General features: G+C 46.1%; 1 protein-coding gene across 1 annotated transcript in view; it reads left to right on the forward strand.

Moving 5' to 3' along the window:
* LOC306948513 (mitogen-activated protein kinase kinase kinase 3-like) overlaps positions 1-13,547 on the forward strand; it is a gene marked incomplete at both ends in the record, with an annotated part of 67,049 nt that overhangs the window by 18,338 nt on the left and 35,164 nt on the right. The window contains one exon of the mRNA XM_079538152.1: positions 10,823-10,932. Coding sequence (XP_079394278.1) covers positions 10,823-10,932 — 110 coding nt within the window. The remainder of the gene's footprint in view (positions 1-10,822; positions 10,933-13,547) is intronic.

Genomic DNA, 13,547 nt, shown 5'->3' on the forward strand with positions numbered 1-13,547 from the left:
GGGCTCTGGACAGCCTGGTCTGGTATTGAATGTGGAGGTTGGTGGCCCTGCCTGTGGCAGGGGGTTGGAGATTCCTGATCCTTCAGGTCCCTTCCAACCCTGGCCATTCTGTGATTATTCCTGTGCATGGACAGAAGGTGCTGTGCCTGTCCCCTCCCAAATGTCATTGCTTGGAGCTCATCACCACTGACACCCCACCCCATGTACATGTGCTTGTTTCCCCCATGTATTGAGATGTGGAAACGTTTGCAAGGGACAAGCAGAGAATTTGCAGTCATTTCATTGATTCCCTTCTGGTGAACCACAGAGAGGGTGTGTTGGACAAACTGATCTCTAGAGGTCCCTTCCAGATCTGCCTTTCTTCCCAGGATCCTATTTATAGCGTGCCCAATGTCTCAGAGTTCAGTGTGGCACCGTTCCTGGATGCGTTGTAGGGAAGCTGTGTGATCTTGCACAGAGACCACAAGATGGGAAGCGGGGACTTGTGGCACCTCTGTGGGCAGCACCTCTGACATAGCAGCCAGCACCAGAGCTCAGTGCTGCACACAAGTTGCTTTGCTCTTGCAGGACCAACACAGCATGCCTGCATGTGCCAGCTTAGGGCTAGCCCAGGGGTCCTTGGAACTGTGGGCTCTGTTGTGCAGATATGGCCATAACCACATCTCTGAGCACCTATACCTGTTCCCTTCTGTCTGTGAAGGACCTGGAGGTCTTTGTGTAGGATAGGACACAGGGCTCATGTTCTGAGGGAAGAGGAATTGAATGCAGCCTAAGAGCTTGGGGCAGAATTATTTTCATTTTTCTTCATGCTTTGGTGTTGGAACAATCGCTTGGGCTCCTGTTCAGTATTGCCCCAGGACAAATATGTAACTGTTGTATTTATACTGAAGCATTCGACTTTTTCTTTCTACAAAAAAATGGGGCGGTGAGAACTTCAGGGTAGTTTGTAGCTGGAAATGGCTTTTGAAGGAGAAAGTGATTTGTATGGGGAGATACATGGTCACAGTATAGGTGTGGAGAAGCTGCATGTGTGCTTCCCAAGTGCATCACATCTTAGGTCTAGAGATGCAGTACTTTGAAAAGACTGAGCGTAGATCCAGGAGAGACTCCTTTGTGGAGATGACGCCCTCACTGGATGCTGATCTTCCAAAATTGTGCAGTATCCTGCATTTGGATACTGCAATTCCTGCTGGTTGGAGGAATAATGAAGTTGTTTTTAATGTGATTGTTGGGTTGCCACATGCCTCTTATTTTGATTTCCTGAACCTCATTAATGGGAGAAAATTGGAGTGGAGAACACGCGTCCCAGTGTCTCACCTCTCACTCCTGGCACAGAGCTCACGCTCCATTTCCATCTGTCACCCCTCCACGTGGGTTCATGGCCTCTTCATCATTTGATCAAAATTGTGCTGGGAGCCAACGAGTGAATATGACACTTCCAGAAATATCCACGCTATGCAGTGCAGTGAGAGGAGCATAGCCAATGGCAGTTACGAAATGCTGTGCTGAAACATGGCAGCGTGGTAAATTGCAGAAATTCACAGAATTGTAGAATGGCCTGGGTTACAAAGGACCACAATGCTCATCCAGTTCCAACCCCCTGCTGTGTGCAGGTCACCAACCAGCAGACCAGGCTGCCCAGAGCCACATCCAGCCTGGCCTTCAATGCCTGCAGGGATGGGGCATCCACAGCCTCCTTGGGCAACCTGTTCCAGTGCATCACCACCCTCTGGGGGAAAAACTTCCTCCTAATATCTAACCTAAACCTCCCCTCTTTCAACTTAAAACCATTCCCCCTTGTCCTATCACTATCCACCCTCATAAACAGCCATTTCCCCTCGTTTATATGCTCCGTTTGAGTACTGGAAGGCCACAAGGAGGTCTCCCCAGGGTCTTCTCCAAGCTAAAAAAGTCCAGTTGCCTCAACCTTGCTTCATAGGACTGCTCCAGCCCTCTGGTCATTTTAGTGGCCCTTTTCTGGACCTGTTACAAGAGCTCTGTATTTTTCTTTTGCTTATTACCCAACATTTTTCTTTTTGAAAATCGGGTTGAATTGCAGCAGTTTGGGTGCATTATTTTCTAGAGATGTCCAAGTTCAGATCCTTCTCCCTTTCCTAGTGATGTTGTGCCCTGGAGCTGCTTCAGATCATGCCAGTCTCTTTGGGATCCTGGGGAGTAGAGGTTCAGCCCCCACGTTGCTGTAATTGAGATGCTGCAGCCATTGCTGCAGCAGCAACAGATGAGGAGTTCACAGGTTCAGGGCTGTGACTCTGAGCACTGGAAGTAGCTGAGCTGGGACAGAGAAAGAGGTCTTTATGAGCCTGCAAATAACCTGCACAAGTATCAGAGGCCGTCAGGGGAAATAACTTGCCAACCATGTTTCTTACTGGATAAATGTTTTCTTCCTTTCAAGTGCGCTCAAGAGATGTACAGGTTGTGGGGAGAGGTGATATCTTTTATTAGACCAAACTGATAGAGGTGGAAAAAAACAGGCTGGCTTTTAGGTACATAAGCCCTTCTTCAGAAGCGGCAGAATTTAAGCGAAGCTGGAAAAATGGCTGGAAAAACTGCTCTAGGTTCAGTTTAATTATGTTAATCCATGACAGGAAAAGGTAAGTAGTGTCTTTGGAGCCAAGGGAGTGGGTTAGCAAAAAAAGCTGTGAAAGGCAGTTGTGGATGGAGGGAGAGAAAGCAGGACCTTTGAAGTGGTGAGGAGTTCTGCAGGCAGATGCTAAAGGAGAAAATGCATCATACCATAAAACCAGACAGCTCCCGAATTTTCTTTTTTCCTCTCAGTGGAACTGTGGGCTTAAAAGAATTTCTGAAAATGTGGTTATTTTGGTTTTGTAACTGTTGAGTCCTTGCTTGCATGTCTCCTAGAGGCCTCGTGAGAGTAATCTGCGATAACAAATGAGGGTCAGTCGGTTTGTCCAAGAGGCAGAGATTTAGCGTGGTTTATCTCAAAGCAGCTCTGTGCCTTTACAGGAAAGCCCTAAATCTTGCTGCTGCATTCCTGTCCCTTCCTCCAGTCTTCCTGAGGGCTGCAACTGGGAGCTGCCCAGTGCAGGAGCCAGTTCATGGCTAGGAAGCATTCGGCAGCTGGAGTGGTCAAGGTTGGGTTAAGTTTCACTTTAGTGGGATAAATGCTTGCTCTTTGCTAACAGCAATAGGCTTATTTAATCTTTGCCGTGCTTTCGATTGCTTTATGGGCTTTGATAACAAGCTGTTCAATAGTCGAGCGCTACGTGAGGGCTTTGGTCATTCTGGCTGCACTACCTGTGTGTGTCAAGTTGCTTAACGTGGAAGGTTTGCGTTATGGCCCTGTTCCAGGGAGAAGTAGGGAGGCACTTAGAGGTAAATGTAGCAGGGGGCAATTAGCTTAGGAAGGTGATGGGGTAGGGATTGGGTGATGGTAGAGAGTGGGTGGTGATGGCACCATGGGGTCCTCTCCAGTCCTCCATGGCTGAGGGATGTGTCCAAGCCTAAGTGGTCCCTGCAGCCCAGGGTAGCCATGGTGGCTGTGCCTCCGATTGCTTGGTGTTTAGGAGCATCACTCTCACCTCTCCTAGACTGAAGTGAATTCCCTGTAGCATCACTACAGTTCTTTGCTTCCCCTGAGGAAATTCAGAGGGTGGTTGAGTTCTTCGTTACCTCACAGTGTACCTAAAATACATGGTGATGTCCATGTTCATCAGCTGATTCTTTCCCTTTTGCTGTTTTTTGATGGCTCTTGTCAGTATGCTGAACACATCGACAAGACACTAAACACTGCATTAGAGGGGTTTGCTTATTTGCGCTGATGAGTATTTTGGGAGCTGGTTGGATTCTGTCTTTGTGGTCATTAGAATCAGTGATATATGTGATAGACAGTTGTATTAATGACCTCTTAAAATAATTACTAATGTAGCTTTTTAAAACAGATTCCTGTCTTTCCTCTGAGCCCATTCCTGGCTAAGCTAATGTAGAATCATAGAATTGACTTGAAAGTGGCCCCTGAAGGCCATCTGGTTCAACTCCACTGCAGTGAACAGAGGCACCTACAGCTCCATCAGGTGCCCAAAGCCCCAACCAGTCTGACCTTGAGTGGCTACAACAGCTGTCCACTTTTGCAAGGGAATGTAAAAAGAAGAAGTTTTGATCCAAATAAGTTCTGTGACCTGTTGCCTATGCGATATAGGTCACCTGAGGGATAGCTTATGAGGGAAAATAGGATGCAGGAACTCTCAAAATGGATTTTACCCCTGAGAAGAGCATCTGTGAGATAGCACGGAGGTGCCGTAAACCTACGGATGTTTTATTGTGCGTTTTATGCCAATTATGTCTTGTGTGAAGAACAAGTGTTTGTCAGGTAGAATGTTAATAACAGTCAGTACAGATCAGATTATGTAGCTTATCCTAACTGAGGAATGATGGTGCTAAAAGTGTTTTCAAGAAAGCCCTCACAGTGTTAATCTGAGTGAGTGTGTCCCGAGCTTAAGACGTCAGCAAGCAAACTCCTGCCAAGAAATCCTGCGTATCAGAAGGGTCTTTCCTCATTTCCTCCTGTATAATTGCTCTGTTTGACCTGCTGAGCTGTGCCCTGCCCTGGAGGAGAACACGGGGTGACTTTGCCGTCCCTTGGGTGGGGTTGCAGGAGAGTGAACGACAGCAGGATCCAGCTGCTGGCCAGAGTGTGCTGACTTGCAAAAGGAAGGTGCTCCACTGGTGTCTGTTACCATGTACAGCAATCTGGGCTGGGAGAGGGTAACTGGATAGTTTTTCTCTACATCAGATGCCAAATGCTGCACCAGACAGTAGCAGAATGGTTTGTGCATGCAGGTTAAGTTTAAATAGAAGATAATCTGCATCTCTGTCACTGGGTGATGCTCACAGCAGGCTGTTTTGCTGCAGGTCATTTACAGAGATCCCATTCATGGAGGATGAGCTGCAACATAGTATTTGTAGCCACCTGTGTGTGTCTGGTCCTGTACTTCCTTGCTTAGGGGCTTTAGTTGTGCTTCAAGTCATGGCACTGAGCTTGTGCTTCTGGATCAGATCACTGATAGACTTCCTAGTTTTGACTGGAGCAGTCACTGTAATGATGTTTTCTTACTAATTGATCCCTCCTGCTCTTTGCTGTCTTGATTCCTCAGTAGCTTGTATTTTCTGCATGACCTGAATCCTGGTGGCAGGACATATCCGTTGATGGTGTTTGTAGGCACTGAAGAAAGCTGATGATCTGAGTCCTTTGCAAGCTAGAAAGCTTAGCAAGTTTCATATCAAGCTCAGTTTCCCTGCTGGCTTTTGGAGGAAAGGCTGCATTTGTCTTCAAGAAGGTTCTCTGATACCTGCTTCGTATAGGTTTGTGCTGTTTCCTTGTTAAGATAGGAGTGATGCAGCCTTCACCTTTTCAAGAAAAGGGCAGATGTGCACTGATGTATGTGTTCAGTGGGCATGGTGGTCGTGTGTTGATGTTTGCACTCGATGATCCTAGAGGTCTTTTCCAACCTTAATGATTCTATGGTTCTCTGACCTTCTGATAAAGGCGATGGGCAGCCCCACTTGCTGTTGGTCCAGTAGGTGTGAACTTCTGCTGTGGTGCATGGGCTGCCATGGAAGTGTGGTTTTACCACTGAATGTGTGTCCTACTCTTGTGTTTGCTGAGATTTGTTATGTTCTTGAAATTTGGAAGGTTTTGGAATTACCAAAATACTCTTTGAACTGAGACTTTCTGGAGAGCTTCCTGGAAAAGACTGTTCTGTTTAATTCCAGGTCAGGACCTGATGAGTAGACTGCTAAGTGAATTTCTGGGGTCTTTGTATACATCAAGGAAGGCCAGATCGAGTTAAGTGCTAACCAAATTTAAGCTTCTATTAATGTATTTAGCTCTGTCTGCAGACTTGTGCAGTCTTGGAAAGGCTTTTGTCTCTCACAGAGTCCTGTCCATAAAACGAGGCATAGACAGCAGCTCCTATCTCTTCCCATCTTGACATTTCAGCTGGACATCCGTTCAGGCAAGAGCTGCACTGAATGATGCTGAGGTGCTGAGTTTTGGCTTTCAGCTGAAGGTTCTCTTTGGTAATTGGGAAATGTCATTATTCCCCCCTTCCAAAAAAAAAAAAAAAAAAAATGTTTTCTAAAAACATGAGAAAATGAAGAGAAAACTGAAGGCTGATGTCCTTTGCAGACCAAAGTGAAGACTACTCATGGTATAGTCATGCAGATTGGTATTTCTTTTCACTATATTCTATGGCACTTCAGTATTTTTCCACAATGTGTTCAAAGCCTGTGTTTTGACAGGGCTGCCTCTGAAGGTGTGACAGTGCTTCTGTGAGGCTTCCCATTCTCTGTTCGACCCCCGTAACCCTTCACAGCACTGTTCTCTCTGCCTGGGGATATCCCCCGTGGTTGCATCACCGTACTGAGAGATGGCTTCGAGCAATGGCTGGAATTTACACGGGCACGATGGCTGGGCTGGGCTGGGCCATCACCACCACAGCTGTGTAAAGCACAGTGGGATCTTTAGTGACCACAAATGGTCACAGCTGTGGTTTTACACTGGATCCATGCAGAAGTGTGCATGGCTGTGTGCAGCCCCAGAGCCACCGCTCCAGCCTTGCTCAGGAGTGACTCAAAGCACTTCTGTTCCCCTTCTGCAACACCCAGGATTTTTCCCCAACTTTTCCCAGGCTCAAGCCTGGCGTGCGAGAGGCCGATATCAGAACTTGTGCTGTTCCACAAGGCTCTGCCTTCTTTCTGCAGGCTGTTCTCTGTGCTTCATACAGCTGGTGCTTTTTTTTTTTTTTCTTTTCACTGTTGATGGAAGGAGCTTCATGGAACTACCGTAAGCTGCCTCTTAGTAATGACCTATTAGCAAAGCCAACAATAACAGCACTGTCTAGACCATCTGAATGCAGCTAAATTATTCCTTTGTCCCTTCTTCATTTGCTTTCTCTCCTGACGGCTGAATTGTTTTGGGTGGTCCCTGTTGACCTTCAGGCTCACTCTTTCTCCTTTGCTTATTTTTGTTGTTATTCACCAGTAAAGCTGCAGTACTAAGACTGAAACTCCAGGTTCCTCTCTGCTGCACGCACAGCAGAACTGAGGCGCTGTAGCAGCACCAGGAACTCGTCTCTGCAGGAGATGTGTCATGTTGTGGCTTTCTGATTTTACTTTGTAGCAGATTTTGCAAGTGCTGAGTACTCTAGATTCGCATCGGTAGTGCCTGGGACCTGTGAGTCTTAGCGTCTTACAGAGCTGATTAGAGAAAGAAGTACTCCAGTTTAATGTAAGAACCTGCCAAAATGGATCAGCACTGTGACCCTATGGCTTTTATTAAAGTCTAAAGTCAACCTCCCCGTGTCCATCACAGCTCTGTAGTCACTGCTTCCTGAGCGTGCTCCTGTCTGACCTCTTCTTACCTCTCCTAAGCTCTTGGTGCTTCCCTGCAGGCCAAAGCTTTGGGAAATCATTGAGACCTTTTGGCTGTGGTCCTTGATCGGGTGGACGTGATTGATTGAGCTTCATCACAGGAAGCTGATTAAGAAGCACAAAATTGGGGTGTAAATGGGGAAGCAGAGAGCAAAGCAATGAATTCACTCTAAGGGAGATGGCTGAAAGTCGATGAGGAACCAAGGGTGAAAGAAGAGAGACTGTTATTCCTGTTTACATGTGGTGCTGGGTAGAGTGAAGGATTTGTTTTACAAGGGTTTCATCTCATCAGCCTGCAGCACCGCTCAGTGAGTTTATACAGAATGGTGCCAACTGGGCTGGGATGTTGTTCAGGATGAAGGCTCGTGCTGTGCAAGTTCAGAGGGTGGCTTGAGTCCCCAAGTCCATCTGGGCCCTGCAGAATGCTTCACTGGTGTTGTGCAACTTGCCGTTGTTTTGCTCTGGAGCAGCGGCAAAGCCTGGGAAGATGCCTGCTGTGTAGCCTCCAAGGTGCCTTCTCATGAGGCCAGGTGCTAGATCAGGAGAAGCTGATCTTTTGTGTCCCTCAGTGTGGGATTCCCTTTGTTTCCCTGGTATTTTTCCTTGGGGAAAGCCATCCATCCTGCACCCTCTGCTTGCTTGAACCAAACCAGGCTGTCAGCAAGCAGCCTGTGACGCTCCTTTTGCTGTAGAGGCTTGGGAGTGGCATTTGGATTTAATTATCCAGTGAGCTTCAGTGCTGGTTTGAATTTTGACTGAACTGGCTGAGCTGGCTGCTCGTTTCCACGGAACAGAGTTCTCCACCCTTCCAGGGAGTCAACTGGGAGACCCCAGGAGCAGTAACAAGGATGGGCAAGAGGCTCTGTCTGGAAAGCATCAGTCCCTGTGCAAAGCTGACATCAAGAGGACTGGGAAGCATTGGTTTTGCAACTGATTATGCAAATGGTGTCCTGCTCCGAGCATGCTGTGGGGTTTTTTCCACTTTGTTTTGGGCACTTGAGCCCTCAGCCATAATCCCTCTGATTGTGCTGAAGCCGTGTGCTCTGATAGGCAGATGTTTCATGATTTGGTGGTGGAAAACAGCCTTTCCTGTTTCAGCCCCATGTGATGGGATAAGCAGTGAGAGCATGGACGTTTTCAATACATCTCCAGAGAGATGTTTTTGTGGTTTTTTTTAGGCTCAATCCATTTGCATTTTGCAGAGTGATGGGGTTCACCTCTGCTTAAGGATCCCATTGTTGCGATGGATTAATTGGTGCCACGGGTTCATCCTGGACATCCCCTCTAAAATGTAATTCATGCTGTCACTCTCTTCTGCGCTCTTAATCCCCAGCGGTTGGAACTCTTTAGGACATGGTCTGTGGGCTAGCAGGGTTTGGGGCAGCTCCTGGGGCTGCCAGGTCCTTTGCTGGGTGTCTGGGAGGCGGGCAGCTGGGACACTCACTTGGAAGTTCTTATGTCCTCACGTTTTAGAGTACTGTTATTATTATCAACACTATTATAGATATTATGGTCGTCTCCAGCAAATCCTGCTGTGTTTCCTCTTTAGGACGGGCACTGCTGACTTGAGTAAGTCCTAAAACATCTCTGCAGGGCACTGATGGATTAACCAGAGGTGCATCTTCTTGCAGAGGTGAGCAGTGTGGTTGTGCCAGCAGAAGCCTGGCTCTGCCACTGCCTGCTTTAGCTCTGTTGCCCCGTGGCATTGGAGGCTGCATTCAGTTTCAGCAAGTTCAGGAAACTTTTGTTGTCATTCTGATTGGAAAAAAGAAAGAGGCGAGGAGCGTTGCAGAGATACAGTTTAGGTGGAAAATTCCTACAGGGTGGTATATGTGGGGGGTTGTGTGTATTTGTTTTATTTTTTTATTTTTGCTTTTTTTTTTTTTTTTTTTTTTTTTTTTTTTTTTTAACTTGTCCCTCCCTCTTTCCTTTCCCCTTCCACAAAAAAAGAGGCTTTTTTTTTTGTGTGTGTGTGTGTGTTGGTTTTTTTCCTACTACAAAATCCGTGTGGAAAATCAGGCTTGTCCCCAGAGGTCCCTCTTACAGCCCCCCTCCCCCCAAAAAATAAAAGTAAATATGGGAAAATTGCAGCATTATTATTGCAGCAGTTCAGGTTGTGCTTCCTACCACCTCCCTTATTCTCAGGGGTCAGGGAGGTAGGGAAGGGGGGGGGGGAAATTTATATATAAGCATTAAACCTATAATTAATAGAACAATAAATAATATTAAGCTTATCATATACTGTGTATTGTTGACAAAAGAAAAAGTTTTTCTGTACTTTAAAAGAAAAGCTGGTTTTTAGACATCTTTCCTTTCTTTTTTCCCCTTATTTCTTAACCCAGCGATGGCCCTGGGGTACACAGCGCACATGACAAGTCTTCAACCCTTTTTGTCACAGCTTCACTCTTTAATAGCTGCCCCTTTTGACCAAGTTCTCACTGCCTCCTAGCAGACATGCCCTGCCCTAGCTCCTGGTACATCTTTCTGTGCCCATGCTGGGTACCTTGCATGCAGAGCTTGATAGCTGATTTCAGAGTCCACGTGCACCAAAGGAGAAGTGTTGAAAAGGGAGGAGATTGGTTTCGTATCCAGTGGGTCTGTCAAGTCTCTTTGGTTATCATAGAATCATAGAATGGCCTGGGTTGAAAAGGACCACAATGCTCATCTGGTTTCAGCCCCCTGCTGTGTGCAGGGTCACCAACCAGCAGAGCAGGCTGCCCAGAGCCACATCCAGCCTGGCTTTGAATGCCTGCAGGGATGGGGCATCTGCAGCCTTCTTGGGCAACCTGTTCCGGTGCACATCACTGGAACACTGGTTACTGCACTGGTTACTGCAGAAATCTGAAATATCACGTGCCCTTCCAGCCTTTCTTCTATCCTGGATGGTTGAATTTGTTGCTTGTTCTGGTGAGTTTCTTGTCTTGTCCTGTGATTGCTCACTGGCTCTGGCTTTGAAAGTCAGTTGTGTCTCTTGAGCATCTTTAATGAAGAGGAGGGAAGGAGGGCACGAAGAGCTGGGTTATGCTCCATCACTTGCTGCAAGAGCTTTTTGGGTTCTGAAAGATTTGCTGCACAAAGCACCGTCTTCAACCTAACAAACTGATCCAGCCCTCTGAACACTGCATCTAGCCTATAGGCCCCACCTTAAATGACCTCTGAAGGGCATAGGCAGAAAACTTGGCTCTTCAGAGGATCTTTGTCTCTACTGATGAAGAGACTTTCATATACACAGTGGGCTGGGAGGGACTGTGGTGTGCAGTCTTGCAATGCCTCTCTTAATGGCAAAGCTGGATATCATGACTTTCAACACATTTGGGTTGAATGATTACATATGTGATGCTGTATTTTTTGCTTTGCACTGCCAGGGGTGAGGTTAACTTCTGTGCTTCAGTTGTCTGTCCTTCTTTTGCAGATGAAGAAGAAGCTCTGAACTCTATTATGAAGGATTTGGCAGCATTGGGCAAATGTGGGGGATTGCTGGACAACAACAGGAATAAAAACTGTGTCTACTCCAGCAAACAGGTAAGGCATTGTTTGAAATGCCAAACTCCAGTAGGCTGAAGAGGCAGGTAGGAATGGTGCTCACCAGGCTGTGAAAGCAGAGTTTAAATCATGGAACTGTGAAGTATCACAAGTTGGAAAGGACATACAAATATCATGTAGTCCAACTTCTGTTAGATGTTAAGTGTTAGAGTAGATGTTAGTTGAGTGTTAAAGACCCACTCAACAAGTGTTGTGTGGGCTCATAACATAGGAACAAATGTTATCAACGTACAAGCTTTAGAACTTCTTTTTGAAGAGCTGCAAAGAAATTGCAGTGATCCCCGTATCACAGAGGGGCAATGGAGGAGCAGGGGTTAAAAATGATACCCCAAATAATTCCTAAAGGTAATAAAAGAGCCTGAAACTGTTGTATAGCTCAAATCCCACCATAAGGCACTTCTTTCTTTTAGCACTGAATCTAGTTGAACTTGCTACAAGCTCTACAGCTTTAAGGCTTGGATTAGTCAAGTGTTTTCTACTGACAGTGTTGATGAAATATAATATTTATCGTGTGCACATTCTACTTCAGATATGTGAAAGATGGATTGCCAACTTTGAGCCGTAGACACCCAGGCTCTTTTGGGAGGAATAATGTCATTCTTATATAAAGCATTTAAACACTAATTACTATTGTTTATCTTTATGCTCCCAAAACCAAACGTTTTGGCTGTGTTGAACATTCAGAGTTGCTTTGGTGAGCAAAAAAGTTGTCCCTTGAGCAATATTAGGAGTTACTTGCTGACACTGATATAATAGCTAAAGTGAATTTAATAGCTTAGTTGAGTATGGAATGAATACGTTACTGAACTAAATGGGTGAAGAAAAGATTCACTTGTCAAAATACCAAGGGGAGAAAACAAAAAATGGAGGGGGGGGAGGGGGGGATAATTAGGAGTACCAGGAAACTTCTGAAGAAGCATGCAAGAAGCATTCCAATACTTGGAATATTATTTCTAGTGCTGTGACTTAGAATAAGCTTGCACTCAATGTCATAATTACTGATTGCCTAGCAAGGAAGGAACCGCATTGTCATTTAAAATTGTCATGTGTGTTTTAATGGCATTTGTGCTACTAACAAACGTGGGATGAGAGGCAAAAAGTCCTCTTCCCAAATCATAGATTCCCTCCAGGCTTCCTCGACACGTGCAGACGAAAGCACATGCGCACGTAGCGTGTCTGTTTCAGAGTGTGCCCTGGTGGTAGCAGCTGTCCAAGTTGAATCACTGGAGTTGTGTTCAGCTCACGCTGAAAGAAATCCAAGATGTTTGCAGAACTGACCGGAGAAAGTCGGAGCTGGCTCTGTGCAGCTGCAGGCGAAGCAGACACAATCCAGCACAGCCCTGGCTGGCTCCAAGGGTAGCATGTTCTGCAAGTTGGTGGGTGGGGACCATCCCGAGCCATTTCAGGATGCTTTCGGGGCAGCAAAACTTCTTAAACTTCTCTTAAATGACATTTTTGTTTCCTCACAGCGGGAGAAAATTCCCGCTGTCATTCTTGAAAACTAGCTCTAGACACTGCAGTGATGCAGCTAACCAGCTATTGAGTCAAAATAAGAAGAACAGTTTTCATTGGCTGAATCATTAACCGCAGGAGTTTTATAGAATTGAACTTTTTATTCACAGCCCAGCCTCTCTATACCTTCACTTACAAATTGCCGGTGGGGTCCTGTTGTGCTTTGCAATCAGTTTTAGAATTGTTAGCTGCCTCCTGCATTTTGTTTTACTGTGTTAGGAACAGTCCTTCCAAATTACAACACTGATGCTTAGGGAAGCCTTCCTTCCTTTCTGGTTTTTCTTTTTGTCCACGAGCGGACCGGCTGTACCTACGCACTCAGAGTTACTCAGAGCTCTGTGATGGAGGAGGCACAAGTAGTCAGCATCCCGTTTCACTTGTGCATCCGGGGCTGAGGACTCAGACCAACAGGCCCCACGGGATGAAGGGCGTTGGAGCATGTTGAGTTGTTGCTTCATTTAATCTGACTAGCTGGAAGAATTCTCGCTTGCGGGACGATGGGAGTCTAGTCTGCGAGGAGGGGAGTGGCCATAGTAAGTGGAATTAGTGGGGATTTGGTTCATGTTTGAATCTCAGAAGCGTTAATCAACTTGTTTGGGTCTCTTTTAGGCTATTTTTTCTTTCTAAGCAGAGAAATTGTGGCGGGGGCAGGGGAAACATTGCTTTAGAAATGCTGTTGTCATGCCTGTGAGCTGTTGTTCCTTTGGTACTTGGTGTTCCTGTTATTTTTCTGTGATGAGGTTGGCTGGTTGGGCTGAAGGATGTCCTTTCTTGGAGAGGGAGTGTGAGGCATGGGGCACTTGGATGCTCAGTTCTCCTCTTGGAAGTGCAGGTGTCTCCCATGAGGCCCTGCAACAGTATGCTCACATTGTAATGCTTGGGTTTGAACGTTCAGTTCTTAGATTTAAAAAAAAAAAATAAAAAAAATTAAAAAAAAAGGCAGTATTTTGCTACGGAAAAAATGCTTCACTGAAGCATGGGAATCCTTCAGTCAGCATTCCAAATTTCTGCTGAAAAACATTTTAGACAAGAATGTGTTGCCCAACCATCCTGTTCCTTTGTGACTTGGCTGCAGTCTTTTG

This window comes from Tetrao urogallus (assembly GCF_951394365.1).
Source record: "Tetrao urogallus genome assembly, chromosome: 7".
NCBI classification, from domain to species: Eukaryota; Metazoa; Chordata; class Aves; order Galliformes; family Phasianidae; genus Tetrao; species Tetrao urogallus.